This window comes from Heptranchias perlo, chromosome 15 (assembly GCF_035084215.1).
Source record: "Heptranchias perlo isolate sHepPer1 chromosome 15, sHepPer1.hap1, whole genome shotgun sequence".
NCBI lineage: Eukaryota > Metazoa > Chordata > Chondrichthyes > Hexanchiformes > Hexanchidae > Heptranchias > Heptranchias perlo.
Window position 1 is genome coordinate 59,129,668 of NC_090339.1, and position 17,136 is coordinate 59,146,803.

Sequence of the window (17,136 nt, forward strand, 5' to 3'; positions counted from 1 at the left end):
TTGTTCAAAAGTTTTGGCAATTAACATCTTCTCAAGGGCAATCAGGGATGGGCAATAAATGCTGGCCTTGCCAGCGATGCCCACATCCCATGAATGAATAAAAGGAACAGATCAATTTAGACTTGAAGTTGATGAGCATTTTGGGAAATGAATTTATCCACAATGATTAGTAGCTTCTATTTTGCAGAAGAGCATTGCTAATCACCAACGGCAGCCACAATAAAATTACATTTCCAATCAAACAATTCACATGGAAACAGATCCTCCTTACCATCGGAAAGGACAAATTAACTTCTGAATCGGACACCTCCATACTCACCAGTTCTAAAGAACACTTGTAGTACAAGTGGGTGCCAGTCACTTTAGAAATGAGACTAATGATTCAGGCGAGACTTTGTCAAATAGAGTACAGAGGCACAATGGCTGAGTTTGGGAGTTATTTAGTATTCTGCAAGGACACAGGATTCAGTAAATTGCCATCCAAACTAACTTTCTTTTGCATACTAATTGTAGCATTGCATGCATTAACCGCAGCAACAGGGGCACTATAACTGGAATGTAGCCTCAGGCTGCAGAGAGAGAGAAAAAAAAGGAGCCCGGGTTCTCGTCTGTAACAGTATTTGGCAGCAACCTCTAGAAATGCCATTCCTGGAAGTGCACATGTACAGATACTGGCTGATGACACAAATCACATTCAACCACATTGATCTCAGTGGTCAAATGGTTTGCCAGAGCTCAATGTTCAGGCTCAAACATGAAGACTACCATTTGGGCGAGTGCCAGAGGGGCTCCAGATCATGGGTCTGGACCCCAGCATCAGTTGCCATCTTCAACAGAAACCAGATGGGCGAAAAAACATTTCCTTGAATGCATTAGTACAAATAAATCCCATCAACCGGGTCTGATCGCTCTGCCATAAGATTCAGGAATTAGATCAGCTGTTGATGCCATCTGTCTTTAATCGCTAACAAACCCCCCCCTACCCCCTCCAATACACAGATGGGATGAATATTCCCACAGCTGTGAACAAGTGCATAAGGAAGGACAGAAAACACTGCGCTATCAGATGTTCATGTGGAAGTTAGAAGGAAACCGGGTACTGTTAATAAACAAATTAGGTGTAAACAAAGGAATACATTTGAAGAATAAGGAAGACTGCCTGTAAAAATGATACGGCACAGGAGGCGGCCATTCAGCTCATCATGCCCGTGTCAGATTTTGTAATGTAATGCGTTGAATTTAAGCTCATCAATGCATACCTCAACCTAACAATGGTTCAGCAAAACACCAGACTCCAGATAGAAAGTCTGACCAATACTTGGTTGTTGAAATCCACTGAGCGCCAAGTTTTATGCCAGGCAGAGTGGCAGTTGTGTTAAATTCCTACAGGCAGTCAGAACCCATCAAGGAATCAAGACCAGCAGCCATAATCGGTTGGGAAGCTAGGTTCAGCAGCCAAAACAAATCAGGGAGTGGAATGGCAATGCCCCACTCGCTCCGAACGGTGCTTGTGACACATGGTGGGGGGGAATGGGGGGAGAAAGAGACTAGATACTGGTTGAGAATCAAATGATTTAAAATAAATTAAAACAATAATTGATTTATTCATCACATCTGAAAAAGTAGAAATTTTAGGCAATCAAATCTGCATGCGTTCACGTAAAGGGAAACAAAAAAACTTTTTAAAAAAGTTATTTTTTGATATGAAGTAATGTAAATTGAAACTTGTGTGTAAGTCAGTATGGGAATTGGTGGTGAAAGTACTGGGCTGGGTCAAAGTAGGTGATTAATAAGCTTACTATACTTATTCAATACTCAACTGAACTGTTGTGTTCTCTGTCTTCTATGCTCTTTTTCCTCAAATTCTCACAACCCACCCCACTCCCCATCAACGACACACAACTTTCCTGCCTCTTTTACAAGATGACGTTATTCGTACTCCAGGTCTTTCACTTCGTGGAAATAAATTTATATTTTATGCAATGACAGCTGTGATTTCCTTTGGGTTGTTGACAGTATATCTGAAGATAGGATAGGTGGATCAGAAAGGAATGTGAAGTTTGAAAACCACTGCTATAAGATCTAAAATGCGAGAATCCTAACTTCTGGTCTGTTTAGTTAATATATTTTATTTAATATTTGCATAAGAAAATAAACCGTAACCAGTTTTACTGCACGTTAGGAGGTTTTTTTGTTGTCAAAAAGCCCAATCTTCACACAAACAATTTGATATTCTACTCCAGACCCCCTTAAATACAATATAATCTTCCCAAACTGTACGTCAGAATAGATCAATCTGAACTGTGCAATCCAAAACCACAACTGAAAGGCTACCTGCAACGAGCCGTCTGCCGTCCTAGTTTTTGAGTCTCTTGATGAATTGCGTTTACGGATGTCTGCCCTCAAGAATTCATCTAAAATGCCAAACAAAAAAAACTGAAGTCATCTTAGACTGGGAATCAGGACTGCAGAGTACAATTAAATTATTCCAGCAATCTGTCCAGTTGTCAGAATGTGGCAGTTATCTAATGATATAAACCTACACACAAACAATTAACTTTAATCTGTCCAGTTCTCAAAATGATACTGTTATCCAGCTATATAAACACACACAATATTGTAATCTGTCCAGTTCGCAGAACGTGACAGTATTATCCAGCCACATGCGCGCACACAAAGAATATCGTCATCTACCCAGTTGTCAGAAAGTAGCACTGTTATCTACACACACACAATGAATATTGCAGTCTGCACACTTATTTAGAATCCACTTTACAAATTTATGTCATTTGGTTTGAAATGTTAAATGGTGGCTTAAATTACACAAAACTACAAACTGACAAAACAGCGACATAAACACTTATATAATATAGTTAACAATCCACTTCCTTTGACGAAAAGCAACTGGCAAAAAAAACCTGTAATCTCTTGAAAAGTTGAAATACGTGCAGTTAGTAACAATAACGGAACTGGTGCTCTGGCCATTTACCTGAAGTTGCCGACGGATTTTTGTTACTTCCACGGCCACGCCCACCACCACGGCCACGTCCAGCACTGCCGCGCCTGCGACTGTCACCCCTGCGAGAATAAGGTTCCCTTTCTTCATCTGTTGGAGCCAGTGACCAATCACTTAGCTCATCTCTATGCTCAGATTCAGTTTCAGAGGCATTGGATGCTTCAGAGTTATTACCTTAGCAGCGAGAAGAAAAAACGTCAACTGTGGGATTGTAAAACCTTGCTCAACAGAAGCTATTTAATGGTACTTTATGTAAGCAAATGTGTAATAAGCACAATGTCCTATATTTTGGAAATTTTTTTTTACTTGGAAGAAAATCATAACTCAGCGCTTAAATGCAGCTCTGCAGCCTTCTAAAAATTCAATATTGATATTAAGGCCAAGTTCATCCTTTGATATATTTTGTTGGCCTGATCCAGTTTTCCTTAAACTATACAACAGTGATAGCTACATAACATCGATATCCACATAATAAATTTTCCCCCACGTGACCATTTTTCCCAATTTCAGTCACCACAATCTCTCCAGCCAGAAAGATGGGATGTCCAGGCTGCAGCCATAAGTGGACCGTTCCATCTACTGTATAAACACAGCTGCTGCCATCCAATCATCAGGTGGGAAACTTGACATTACAACGGTGGGACTATGGGGTCTTTCTGGGTGGATGAATTAAGATGGGCTGAATGCCACTCCTCATCCGTAATTATCTTGTGATAATAAGGATTGGTAGGTGGGATCACTATTGAGGCTGGGATTCAAAAATCACAATACTCTGGTGGAGAATCAAAATTCTTTAGCCACATGAGTTTTTAAACTGGGCAACTTAGGGGCAAGCTAAAAAAAAGTTACTAGAATTTGAAAAAGTAAAAATGTTGTCAACGGACAGCAAGAAATGCATGTTAAATATTGCGAAGTTCTGTAACACAAACTTTGTTGTTTAAAATAATGTTTGTTCTCCCAAACTGGTTCTATTTAAATTAAGAATATTAAACCTGATGCATAGCCTGGGCCTCGTCTGCCACGTCCTCGACTACTGTAGGGTCTGCCCCCACGCAAATAACTTGTACTCTCATCGGTCGAGTAGCCCCTTTCTTTATCGGGGCGGTTTGCAGGGGTCCTCAAACCTGCACCCATCTGTCGAAGTTGCTCGTCTATTTGTAAACGTTCCATGCGCAGCTGGTCAACTTCCTGTACAGAAAGCACAAAGACCTTAACCACGGCCAAATTCACCAGAATTATTATTGCATTAGAATCTGCAGAACCTACAAATCGGGACTTGACCAGTGTTCGCCGGACTGTTGACTCTCTAAATTTAATAATAATACACGCCATCTGAATTGGGGGTGAAAGAGAAATGCATCCATGCACTTATCGATTGAACAACAGATTTCAGCACCATCCTATGCAAATGGATCTACAGGACCCAACCCATTGCAAATCAGTTCAAAGGAGATTTAGAATTAAAAAATGCAGCAGCTTAAAGTGTAATATACAGAATAACGTTCTCCAGGTTGGCACTATATGGAGCCAGTGCAACCGATGTATGTGTGCCAGGTTTCATAATGAACATCAAACAATAGCATCGAACTTTCCCCTTTCTTTGACCAGATAACGCATTGAGTCTTAGCAGTAATCTTAACAGCCATTTTGGTAATGAAGCTACTGCAAATGAGCAATAGTTTATAACTTTTTTCACTTTTGCCCAAAGCAGATTAGAATTTTCATGCCAGGTTCCCACTTAAACTGGGATTCCCCAAGTCTACTGAGAGCCGGAACAGTAGTGGGAAGCAACAGAATGGCATGTCGAAAAATACCTACGGATTTACATCTGGTCTTCCTGGCTGTCGTCCAGCAGTGTATATAGAAAAGAAAATTGTTTGCCAATACATACTGTTTACATTGTCATTGCGGGTTTTCCTTTCAAGCAGCTGGAAAAATGAAAATACCGTTCCAATTTCAGGCAACACAGTTCACTTGATGAGGGATACAATTAATACAACAGAAGTCAATGAGATGAAGCCATACAGATTTTTTGGGGGGGGGGGGGGGGGGGGGAAGAGAAGAGAAGAGAAAATATGCTTGTGGACATACACGTTCACACCCAGACAAGACTTGGCAAAATTCTGTTTCAGTGTTGCTCTATTGTTGTGTAGAGTGCAGAGTTTCTACACTCTGCACAGCATTTTGCCATTTGAGATCATTACAATTGCACCCCCTGATCTCTAGATAACAGATGAAAAGTAAAGGGGAAAATAAAGTCAAGAACACAAAGCAAAATTGCTCAGAACATCTCGGGCAACGCAAGAATTTTTTCCCCAAATATATAGAATCATAGAAGTTTACAACATGGAAACAGGCCCTTCGGCCCAACATGTCCATGTCGCCCAGTTTATACCACTAAGCTAGTCCCAATTGCCTGCACTTGGCCCGTATCCATCTATACCCATTTTACCCATGTAACTGTCCAAATGCTTTTTAAAAGACAAAATTGTACCCGCCTCTACTACTGCCTCTGGCAGCTCGTTCCAGACACTCACCACCCTTTGAGTGAAAAAATTGCCCCTCTGGACCCTTTTGTATCTCTCCCCTCTCACCTTAAATCTGAACAGTAAGCAAAAGGTAAAAGTATTGGAGCACTTAGAGATGATGGTGGAACACCCCACTGGTTATTGGTAAAGTCAATGTGACTAATTTTGTAAGTCTCCGTTCCTAGTGAGCGCAGGATGGAAAATTAGGCTACAATTGTGTAGCCTCATCTCTGTTACCTCACTCATTAACCAGCAAGAAGAGAGAAAATTAGTTAAATAATTAATGAGAACCTGGAATTTGTGCGACAAAGGAACAGTATTCAATAGTGAACTTGACAACCGTCTTCTTTCAGGAGTAAGGGGGAAAAATAACCCAAGTCGGAAATCAGATTACCAGGAATGACAGAGGAGGAACTAGATAATATGCAAAACAACAAAGAATATATCAATATGAAGCAGTTGATCACTTTTACATGTCTCAAAACACATCATACAATTAATACTATTGGAGTGCAGTGATTGCTATTACATAGTATGATTATAAAAGGACAGTGGCTCTTAATACATGGTCCTCACAAAATGCAATCCTTAAAAAGATGATGAGCATTGAAAGGAGTGAATTTTTAACTGACCATTTTGTAAATAAAATTCAGGAGAGACTGAGGCTGGAAAGTGGCTATCAAACCTCCATTATTTAAGAGACAAGAGACTATCAGTAATTTTAATATAGGTTGTTGAGAAAACCTACATGAACATTTCAGAAACATTAACTGGTTAACAAATTTAGGAAGCAGAAATTATGCTGAAGTAACCCAACACTTTTTTTTGAAGATATACAGTGGGCAAGGAAAATGCAACTGTTTGTACTTGGATTTCAGAAGCTTTCAACAGGTCCTATATTGGTGACTAAGCAAAGGAATTATGGAACAAGAGGTGAAGTATAATTGCTGTATAGAGGATTGGCTTAAAAATAGGAAACAGGCTATAGCCATGAATAGGAACTTCTCAAGCTTGAAAAGGGTTACAAATGAAGTAACCTGGAGAGGAGGAAGTAAGTCTTGGGTCTTTGCTGTTGAATGCATGCATTGTAAGCAAAAGCTCCAAGTTGGCAGATGATACCAAAATTGGAAGCAGACCAAATAAGGAGGAACAATGCAGCCAGTTCAGAAGGATTTGGATCTTTCAGTTGTGTCAAATGCAGCTCAGTGTGGATAAGTGGGACAAGGAACCAAAAGAAGGGATATGTATTAAACAGAACAGTCATACAATACTGTGATCAGCAAGGAGATCTAGAGGTTATGGTGGATAAATCTATTAAGCTGTCAGTCCAGTGTTCGCCCAGTTAAAAAAAAATCAAATAAGGCTAGTAGGTTGAGGGATAAAGCACAGATCAAAAGAGGTGGTATGGTCGCTGTATACGACCTCATATGCAAGTACTGTGGGCGGTACTAGTCAACTAATCATAGAAAATATATTATTGTCCTTGAGCGACAATTCCAGGTGCCATAAATTGATCAAAATTATGAGCAAGGTTTAAGAAAGTTAGGCATGTTTTCTTTAGGAACAAAGGAGCAGGAGTGGATCAAAAAAGGATAGAACAGGGTACTTTCTAAATGGTAAAAAATTAAAAACAGTGGATGTCCAAAGGGACTTAGGGGTTCAGGTACATAGATCATTGAAGCGTCATGAACAGGTGCAGAAAATAATCAAGAAGGCAAATGGAATGTTGGCCTTTATATCTAGAGGGCTAGAGTACAAGGAGGCAGAAGTTATACTGCAGCTATACAAAACCCTGGTTAGACCGCACCTGGAGTACTGAGAGCAGTTCTGGGCACCGCACCTTCGGAAGGACATATTGGCCTTGGAGGGAGTGCAGCGTAGGTTTACTGGAATGATACCCGGACTTCAAGGGTTAAGTTACGAGGAGAGATTACACAAATTGGGGTTGTATTCTCTAGAGTTTAGAAGGTTAAGGGGTGATCTGATCGAAGTTTATAAGATATTAAGGGGAACAGATAGGATGGATAGAGAGAAACTATTTCCGCTGGTTGGGGATTTTAGGAGTAGGGGGCACAGTCTAAAAATTAGAGCCAGACCTTTCAGGAGCGAGATTAGAAAACATTTCTACACACAAAGGGTGGTAGAAGTTTGGAACTCTCTTCCGCAAACTGCAATTGATACTAGCTCAACTGCTAAATTTAAATCTGAGATAGATAGCTTTTTGGCAATCAAAGGTATTAAGGGCTATGGGCCAAAGGCGGGTATATGGAGTTAGATCATAGATCAGCCATGATCTTATCAAATGGTGGAGCAGGCACGAGGGGCTGAATGGCCTACTCCTGTTCCCATGAGTGGGCCATTCAGCCCCTCAAGTCTGTTCTGCACCATTCAATTAGATCATGCTGATCTGTATCTTAACTCCATCTACTTGCCATTGTTCTATATCCCTGGATACCCTTACCCAACATAAATCTAGCAGAATGTGACATCCCACATGGTGAACCCCATGCCTGATCCTTCAGCATCAGTACCTTTCAAATAGTTCTGGGCACTTAAAGCAGCATGGAACTGTAACTGGTGCAGAAAGTTCATGTGATGAGCCATTTTTCTCCGAGAAACCTATAGGTTGTAGTGGGCATTGTCAGCCTTAGTATCCATCAGCCTTACTATTTGTAGTTTATTGTGGCGTACACGTGGTGCAAAAGGGGCATAAGGTAACTTCAGCAGCTTTACTGATGCTATCTGAAGCTGAAAGATGTTGCTAGTCTTCCTTGCTTGCACATTAACAGAGAAATGTCCAAACGTTTTTTCCCCAGAGAATGAGGCGGCTCCCCAATGATTCAGCTAGTTAAGGCAGTAAGTAGCTGAGTTCCACAAACTAGGAAATTCCCAGGTTCGACAGTCAACTACTCTGAGTCAGGCCAGCAGAAAGGTCTTATTTTAAATTTGTGTTTGTGCTGTGGACGACTGGCAAGATATTGCCCATCCATAGTATTACAACAGGTTTCAGCATCTGTAAGTTTAGGGGGCGGGGTGCGTGGAAGGGGAAGAAAATAAATAAAATAAATAAAATTGGTTAGTGTTCCCTGTGCTGATCATTACCCAGCCTGAAATGAGCGTGTAGATGTTGGGGGGAGGACAGGACTGGCCTCGGCTGTGATGCCCCCTGTGGTAGCATAGACAGCTGATGCTCGCCATCATCACACAAAGAACGGTGAGTAGCGAGGAGGTACAGGAAAGGAGGGGAGAAAACTGCAGGAAAGGAGGATTAAAAAAAAAATTAGGAGGAACCTTTTTCTTGGTCTATGTCCTCTTATTGGAGCCTGCTCTACAGTCACGGGACGGACAAGTGACGGAATTGTGGTCCACATTGTGAACGTGATGTATCGATGTTTTCTCTTGCTCATCAGAAGAATTCGAACAGGAGCACAAACTCTTCTTGTGAACTCGCTTCAATTTAGATGTTCAGCTAACAAAACTTATGCAAAAGAATACCCTAACCGATCTGGGAAAATGCAGAATAGCAAAGGGAAGCCTCAGTCACTGCAACCACACGATTACCAGGAGGATCCAGGTTTTTAAGGAGTGGCAGTGGCTTGGGGGGTCTTACAGGTCTCTGCTTGTAAGTAGGGATGCAGGAAGCCCAATGCAAAGTCTAGACTGGAGAAGAAACAAAATTTAAATCGGACAGTTTTACTTTTGCATAGAGAAGTGCTGCTGTAGTCCTCAAGTAGTTTGTTTATTCATTATTTTAATGCAAACTTGCACATCATGGACTTGCATGCAAATAACAGCAAATAACACACAAAATAATATTCAGATGTTTGACATTCAGGGAAGGTGCAATGTTTCCTCAGAAAAAAAATTAAATTCACATTTACATCTGTGAAAAGACGTGAAATTGCCAAGTCAAATAAATACTGGCAGCACCAGTTAACATCACCTTTTTTTTATTCTGGGTAACTAGTCGGCGTCCTGTGGCTTTGCACATTGGGAGTGAAGGGCAAGTGTAGTATTCAGGTCAAGCAGGGGATAATTGCGCGAGGGCGAGCGAGGCAGAGGCGAGCGAGTTGCAGAGAGAAAAAATGGAGAGATGAGAGCTGGATGAGAGAAGGGGAAGAGAGGGAAGAAAAGGAAGAACAGAGGGGGAAGAGAGAAGGTGCAAGAGAGATGTGGAAAGAGAGGGTATGAAAGTAGGAAGGAGGAAGAGGGAAGAATGGGGGAGATGAGGACTTGGGCGCGAGAAGTGAAGAGGGCAAGGGTAAGGATGAGTGGTAATGGGGGAGAGGAGGAAGAAAGAGGATGGAAGCGGAGGGAAATGGGGAAGGAGAAAAGGAGGAGCATGGGGAAGGGGGTGGAGATGACAACAGAGGGATGGGGACATAGAGAAATGGAAGTAGGGAGGGGGAAGATAGGTGGGTGAAAGAAGAGGGGTTGGACGATTGGAGCGGGAGGGGAAGAGGCGATGTGGTCATGGGAAAGGAGATGGGGAGAGAAGTGGGAGCAGTACAGATAAGGCAACTACCTCAGCAGGGAGTGGGCAATAAACTCTCACAGCAGAGGGTGGGAGTGGGCCTGGTTACATTCTCCCAATAGAGTAATGGGATTTAGGTCAGCCTTTCAAATCTCTTCCAGAGGGGTAATGGGTTGCAAATTCAAAAACTTTCCCTGAGAATGGCCAAATCCCAAAACTTGAGCTAAAATTGGGTTTACAGGCCCGTGAGCACACCTAGTGGGTGGGGGAAAACTAGGATCAGTCCACAGGACTGAAAACACACTCAAGGGTGGGTGGAAGCAGGGCATTTGCAGGCCAAGAACAGGGCGCCCAAGAACATGCTCAGCAGATTGGGGGTGGTGCATTGGCCAGTGGATCATTACTGCAGGGGATAAGGGTGCAGTCAGAAAGATGCGTCTCTTAAAAGACAACAGCAATCTAGTTTGTACTTGGTTTTTAATTACTGCATTTCCTAATCCAGAGCCACTTAGAGGACAGTGTTAAAACCATTGGCGAGCACCAAGGAGATTTCACTTCGTTATAATTTTTTTAAAAAGTTAATGTTACATTTTAAGTTTACAATGCCTTATCACAGCGCCACCTACCGATGTAAAAGGTGTTACAAGTAATGTGACCACCTTGGCTTCTTAATGTACAACACATTTTAACTTTTGGTAATTAAGGTTAGGAAACAGAAGTTACATAGAATCACACAGCACAGGAGGCCATTCGGACCATCGTGCCTGTGCTGGATCTTTGAAAGAGCTATCCAATTAGTCCCATTCCCATGCTCTTTCCCTGTATTCCTGCAATATTTTCCTTTAGGTATATAATCGCACCCCCCCCTCCACCATTTGAAAGTCGGTATTGAATCCGCTTCCACCATCCTTTTAGGCAATGTATTTCAGATCATTACTCAATGAGTCAATAAATTTCTCCTCATCTCCCCCCAGGCGTTTTTTGCCAATTATCTTCTGTTACCGACCCTCCTGCTAGGTGCAAAAACGGGTAATTTTCTGAGGTTAGGTTTCAATGCAAGTGCGACACATGACCCAAATACCAGAAAAACAGTGGAAAAATACACAACAAATGTTACATCCTTTAACAAAAGCAAGGTATTGAGGATGCTGGAAATCTGAAATAAAAACAGAAAATGCTGGAAACATTCAGGTCAGGCAGCATCTGTGGAGAGAAACAGAGTTAACAGTTCAGGTCGATGGCCTTTCATCAGAACTGGAAGATTTTTTAAAAAAAAGAGATGAACAGCTTTTAAGCAATTACAGAGCTAGGGAAAAGGGGTCAGGAAAGAAACAAAAAGGGAGTGGCCTGTGCAATGGTGGAGGGCAGGAGTGATTTAATGACAAAAGTGATGATCGTGTGAGGCAAGAGGCGATGAGGCAAGTGCTAAAACAAAAGATAGGTCCAGAGGAGGTGTAAATGGTTAAAGCAGAATAGCAGAGGGGGAGAGAATCATGGAAAATCTGGCAAAGAGGAGAAGGCTCCCGTGGCCTGGGAACGTGGCAGAAGAAAGGCAGGTCGACCCCAGGGTGCGGACCACCCCGCCGGCAGTGTATTGATCGTGAATCCTCACCCCAAACACCAGCCCACTCCTCTGCCTCTCCCAGTAGCTCTGATGCAGCCATCCTCCAATACCAGCAGCTGCTGGACCAGAGAAAGTGGGAGTGGTGGTTAAGGTCTAAAGTTGTTAAATTCAATGTTAAGGCCAGAAGGCTGTAAAGTGCCTAGTAGAAAGTTGAGATGCTGTTCCTCAAGCTTGCATTGAGCTTCATTGGAACAGTGTAGGAGGCCAAGAACAGAGGGGTCAGAGTAGGAGTGGGAAGGAAACTCCTTTTGCATTGTTTATCCATGCCAGTAGAACACTGAAATGGAAAGGAGGAAAAAAGTTAAATCATATTTGGCTACAATAGGTTAATCCTGACCTACTTTACAGTTCTTTTTGACACAAAAAAATTTCAACAGGATTCAAAAGATCAGCAGTCTTGTTAGAGAAATTTCAGCCCTTACCTTTAAATAGTTCAGATGGTAGTCTAATAGAACACGTGCATTGCTTATGCTTTCCTTTGTTCCAACAAACACAAAAGGAACCATGCCCTGCAAGTGATTTTTGGATTAGATGTCAGATTTAAGCATCAGTCTAATATAAACAACCACTCAGATAAAAAGTTCTTTTTGGGTGAACTCATAACATAATAAACAAACATTTAAATACTCATGACCAAATTGCAAGATATACTATAAACCAATCTTAGTCCTATTTTACATATGGTTCATCCTTTAACACTCGTAGTCCTGTTACATTTAAGAAGCTTCCTTAATCCATGAAGAACAAAGTCATAGAGAGTCATAGAGTCATACAGCACGGATAGAGGCCCTTCGGCCCATCGTGTCCGCGCCGGCCATCAGCCCTGTCTACTCTAATCCCATATTCCAGCATTTGGTCCGTAGCCTTGTATGCTATGGCATTTCAAGTGCTCATCCAAATGCTTCTTGAATGTTGTGAGGGTTCCTGCCTCCACAACCCTTTATTAATACCTAACCATCTACACTTGAGTATTACTTTCAGCAGCCATTGGTTATGACGACTGAGGAAGTTAGTTTCTTTTTTTTTATTATGTGAAATTCCAGGATGTTCCGCTGATGTTTTGGAGATCAGATTCAGTGATTTCATTGACTTTTTTTCCGCCTGTGAAGTCAGTGGCCATGGTTATTTTTGTGAAGTAGTCCTTGGAACACTTCATTCTATTTCCATCAAATGAAAACAAATAGAATAGACTGAAACTTCAGAAGATCGTTTTTCACCAGATTGATTTATAGAGCTGACATCTTTTGTTAATGCTGAAATATTTTCAGCTTTCTCGGTCAATAAAAAGAAAACGGTAAACTCTTCATAAGGGAATCTTCGAAGCAAATAAAGCCCTGCTTGCAAAGTCGTGGCTTGTAAATTTTCATCCAGCACAGAAGGTCAATCAAAAGGGCAGAAAAGTTTTTGTCTAACATTTATAATTTCTTTAACAACATTTATCAGAAATGTTTGAGTTGCCCCCCAATTTCTTCACGTTATCTCTTGAATAGTGACTCATGGAATGGTTTAATTCCGTGGTTACCAGCGGCCTTCAAATAGCGTAACCAATTCTAGTGTCCTCAGGGCATCCCAAAGCACTTTGTGCACAGTGTTTTCACTATTTTCAAAGTGCAGTCACTCGTTATGTAGTTAAAACATGGTAGCCAATTTGCACACTGCAAGGTGCCACAGATAAATTATGTTAATCTGTTTTTGGTCATATTGGTTGAGGAAGGAATTTTGGCCAGGATACTAGAACTCCCTGGTGGTCTTTGAATAGTGTCATGTGATCTTATACATCTACCTGATGACGCCGACAGTGCCGTGGCTTAATATCTCATCTGAATAGCAGCACCACCTATGACAAAGCAGCACCCACTCAGTACTGAAGTGTCGGCTCAGATGATGTATTCAAGTCCTTCAGTGGGATCAAACTCACAACTTCCAACTCAAAGGCAAAGGTGAAAAATTTGTTCATGTTTCAGGCACAGACTCATCAAATTGGTCATAGGCAAGGGCTTAGGAAAGAAGTTCAGGCACCTCTGTGACTGGCTTACCTTACTGTCAAAAGTCCTGGTGTCTTATGCACCGCTAACTTCAAAACATGGTGGCGTTTGTTTGACTGGAAAAGAGGCAGCCCGAAGCAGCATTCTAAGAGGTGCAATGCACAGATTTATAGGGCATTATTGGAGTTTAGTTTGATAAATAGTTTAGTTCCTTCATTTAGCTGGCAGAGTGATAGTTCTGGGAAGCTTCACGAACTCAAGCCTTAGGTTCCTTCGAGGGACAGCCCTTCGATGGAAAATGTTGATCCAAGGCACAAAAGGCAACCGCATAGCTAAGTTTAATCAATTCCTTGTTAATTTTGTAACTAAGTTTAGAAACCTTACTTTTAGTATTGGGTACTCAGTTTATTGAGAATACAATCTAAAAAGATATATATTTTTTTTAAGAACACAAGAATTAGTTCATTGGTTTTGCATTCTGTTTTAAACTCTTGGTAGCTATCTGCTGATTTATAAATCAGCAGATTTCATTCCATTTGTTACTTGCTTATTGGTAGGTTCCTGAATCGCTTAGTTGTGATTTGTGACTGTTCTATGAATATGACATTTGAATCAAAACAAGTGCTAGTGTGACAGCCACATGGTGGATGGTGTGTAATTTTTTTTAAATGAATTTGGTTTGCACACTAAGCATGTGCACCATACCTAATTTCCTAGAATGCACTAGTACCGTTGAATAAGCTGTACTGGTGGAATACTTTTCTTTAGATTCTAACAGTTTCTGCTCAGTTACTTTCCAAAATTATTTGAAGAAAAACTAGAGGATAAATTTCAAAAACTTAAGGCAAATTTATATTGAGTAGTTTTTTTTAAAAAGAGGCTGTAGGTGTGTCTAAGGGTGATAAAAATAACTACTCATCCGTTACAGCTTTTTGTGTTCTATAAATTTCATGAAATATATTAACCGCAGAGTAGAAAAAAAAACTTTCCTTATGCTAATTTTAGTTCAATTTTTTTTATATATAAAAGTTGAATTTGGAGCCACCTTTTATCTTATCTGTGTTTTGTTGTGTTAGAGAAAGCTAACTGGCTACAAGACAGAGGTTCTAATTTCTAATACCTATGAGACAGGAAAAGAGAAAAGAGATAGACAGTGTGTTTCCTCATTCTAATTTCATTTTTAAAAAAAAAAGTTGCCTGGAAGGACAAACTCTAGGAATTGAGGTGATTCTGCAAGAATTTTGTGGCTAGGAAGCTGGGAGCCAGTGAGATCACTGCTGAAATAAACAAACTCAAAAAACTGTGATCATTAGATTGTCCTCTGGTGATTATTAACTTTAAAAAAACGCATAACACACCAGAGCAATAAATATTTTTTTAAAAATCAGTTTATTCAGTGCAGTCGTACAACCAGTTCCAACAATCTCCATTAGTTATTGGCCAGAATGTCCCCAAAAAGCCCTTCCATTTAGGTCCCATGTTATTATTGATTGGTTTTGTGGTACTTGCTGGTTCAAGAGTAAAAGCCTAGGGGGAAAGAAAAAGGTTTGTACGGTTTTCTGTTCGTTACTTGCCAGTCATTGGGACTTTTTGATTTGTTTATTTAGTTAGACATTTAATTGATAACTTGAAAGAAAAGTGGTTACTTGAGCCATTTATGATTGTCTTGCTCTATGGGCATGAAATGCTTTGGAAGTGTGATCTCTGAGGCTTGACACTTGAGATGCAACACCTCTGGGTCCACACTTTCAGGTATGGTGCCTTTCTAAGGTGTGACACAGCGAACATGTGCCAGCTCAAACCTTATAATTTTATGCTGAAAATCTCGTGGCATTGCTCACAGTAAGTCAGAGATAGCGCTGCTTTGTAAGGACAGAAACACTATGCCACGTAAAATATAATGCATTAATCTTCTGCTTAAAGTGTAGGTGTACATCTCCAAGAATGCAACATCTAATTACTGTTAAGTAAACCCTGGGTGAATTCACACAAGTCAATGAAGAGACTGCAGACATTCCGGTTCTGATATTTGGTGTTCATACAGCGTTCCTTTGTTTCTTCATGGTTTAAGTTTGACTCAGAAATTTCAGTTCACCAAAGGTGTGCGCCAGAGAGGAAAATATGCATTGGAGGTTTATCACTAGAGTATTTCCTGCGGCATTGCTTAAAGTAATTAGGATATGCGGTTTTAGACTGACAGAGATGTTATGCCATGCATTATCAGGGCCAATGATTTTTGACAACTAAAAAAAGTCAAATTCTATTTTTATGATGTGGTATTTTGCAATTTTTATTGATGTTTTGGAGATCGAATTCCACAACTCCTTCTATTTTTGAGAAACCTGTACACAAGTAGCCTTGATTATTAATATATTTATTTACCTGAAAATTGACCACTCTCACTAACAAAAACCCCAGATACACAGATGGTGGTAGGTAACAAGTAGCAGATTGGGGACAGGTATGTTGGGTTTAGCAATACTTCTGCTGGGTTTAGTACCAGATATAAGGGGCTGGGCTTTGATAGCATTAGAAAGTGGTCCTGGTTTTAGCAGTACTAGGAAGGGAAAACCTGGAACTTGATAATACTCAGAGTGGAAGGGTGGGGGAGGGGGGGTTAGTTTACTAGGTGATCCCCGGGGTTTAACAGGGAGGGGGGGTTAGTTTACTAGGTGATCCCCGGGGTTTAACAGGGAGGGGGGGGGAGGGGGGGGGGAGGAGTTGCAGTATGGGCAGCGCTGGTGAAGGTGCTCGTCTCTGAAGCACAGAGGGGTAGTCCTCAAGTGTATCAGATCTTGGAAGGGGGAATAAGTCTGGGATCTGGAGGACAGGGATGATACATGTGAATTGATCAGCAGAATTCTGCAGGACTTGGACTGGTGCATCATACTTGGATCAGATACATTTTCCTCAATAGCAAGCTAAGTATACAGTGCATCCAAATACAATAACAAAAGCACAACACACCTCTTCTCGTGGAATCTTTTTATCACCATCTCCTTCAATTCTCACTCGGACAACTCCAGATTTGTCTACAATTTCTTGTATGAGCTTCCCGTTTTTGCCTATTACTTTTCCTGGAGAAGGAATGGATTACACAGATATTCATTTTATAAGTTTAATAATAAATAATATTTACTTAAAGGCATTTCTTACGATGGGCTTACCTACTAGATTCCTCGGTACTTGTACAGAGTCTTCTGTAAATTCGAGATAATTCCTGGCCTGCTTGACTGCCTCCTGGTCCTATAAATCAGATTGATATTAAAGGAAGAATGTCGCCTAGAGAAAACATTAATTTCAACTAAATTAATGACATTAATGTTACCATTTCCTTATAAAGTTACACTGCAATGCTACTTGTACTGTTTTTTTTTGTTGCCAATTTTGTCCTTTCTCCTCTACTGAAAGCATTGATTCCTTGCTGTGTAAGGTGCTAAGGATCGCCTTCCAATACCTTGTTTAAGGAGAGACAGGTAGGCAGACATGAAAATCATAAAACCTCAGAG

The 17,136-nt window shown here is 40.9% G+C and overlaps 1 protein-coding gene across 4 annotated transcripts in view; it reads right to left on the reverse strand.

Moving 5' to 3' along the window:
* fmr1 (fragile X messenger ribonucleoprotein 1) overlaps positions 1-17,136 on the reverse strand; it is a 46,339-nt gene that overhangs the window by 3,051 nt on the left and 26,152 nt on the right. For all 4 annotated transcript variants that reach the window (XM_067997315.1, XM_067997314.1, XM_067997316.1 and 1 more), the window contains 6 exons: positions 16,795-16,873; positions 16,595-16,704; positions 12,065-12,151; positions 4,009-4,204; positions 2,990-3,190; positions 2,335-2,414 (listed from right to left, as the gene is read on the reverse strand). In XM_067997315.1, the coding sequence (XP_067853416.1) occupies positions 2,335-2,414; positions 2,990-3,190; positions 4,009-4,204; positions 12,065-12,151; positions 16,595-16,704; positions 16,795-16,873 (753 nt within the window). The remainder of the gene's footprint in view (positions 1-2,334; positions 2,415-2,989; positions 3,191-4,008; positions 4,205-12,064; positions 12,152-16,594; positions 16,705-16,794; positions 16,874-17,136) is intronic.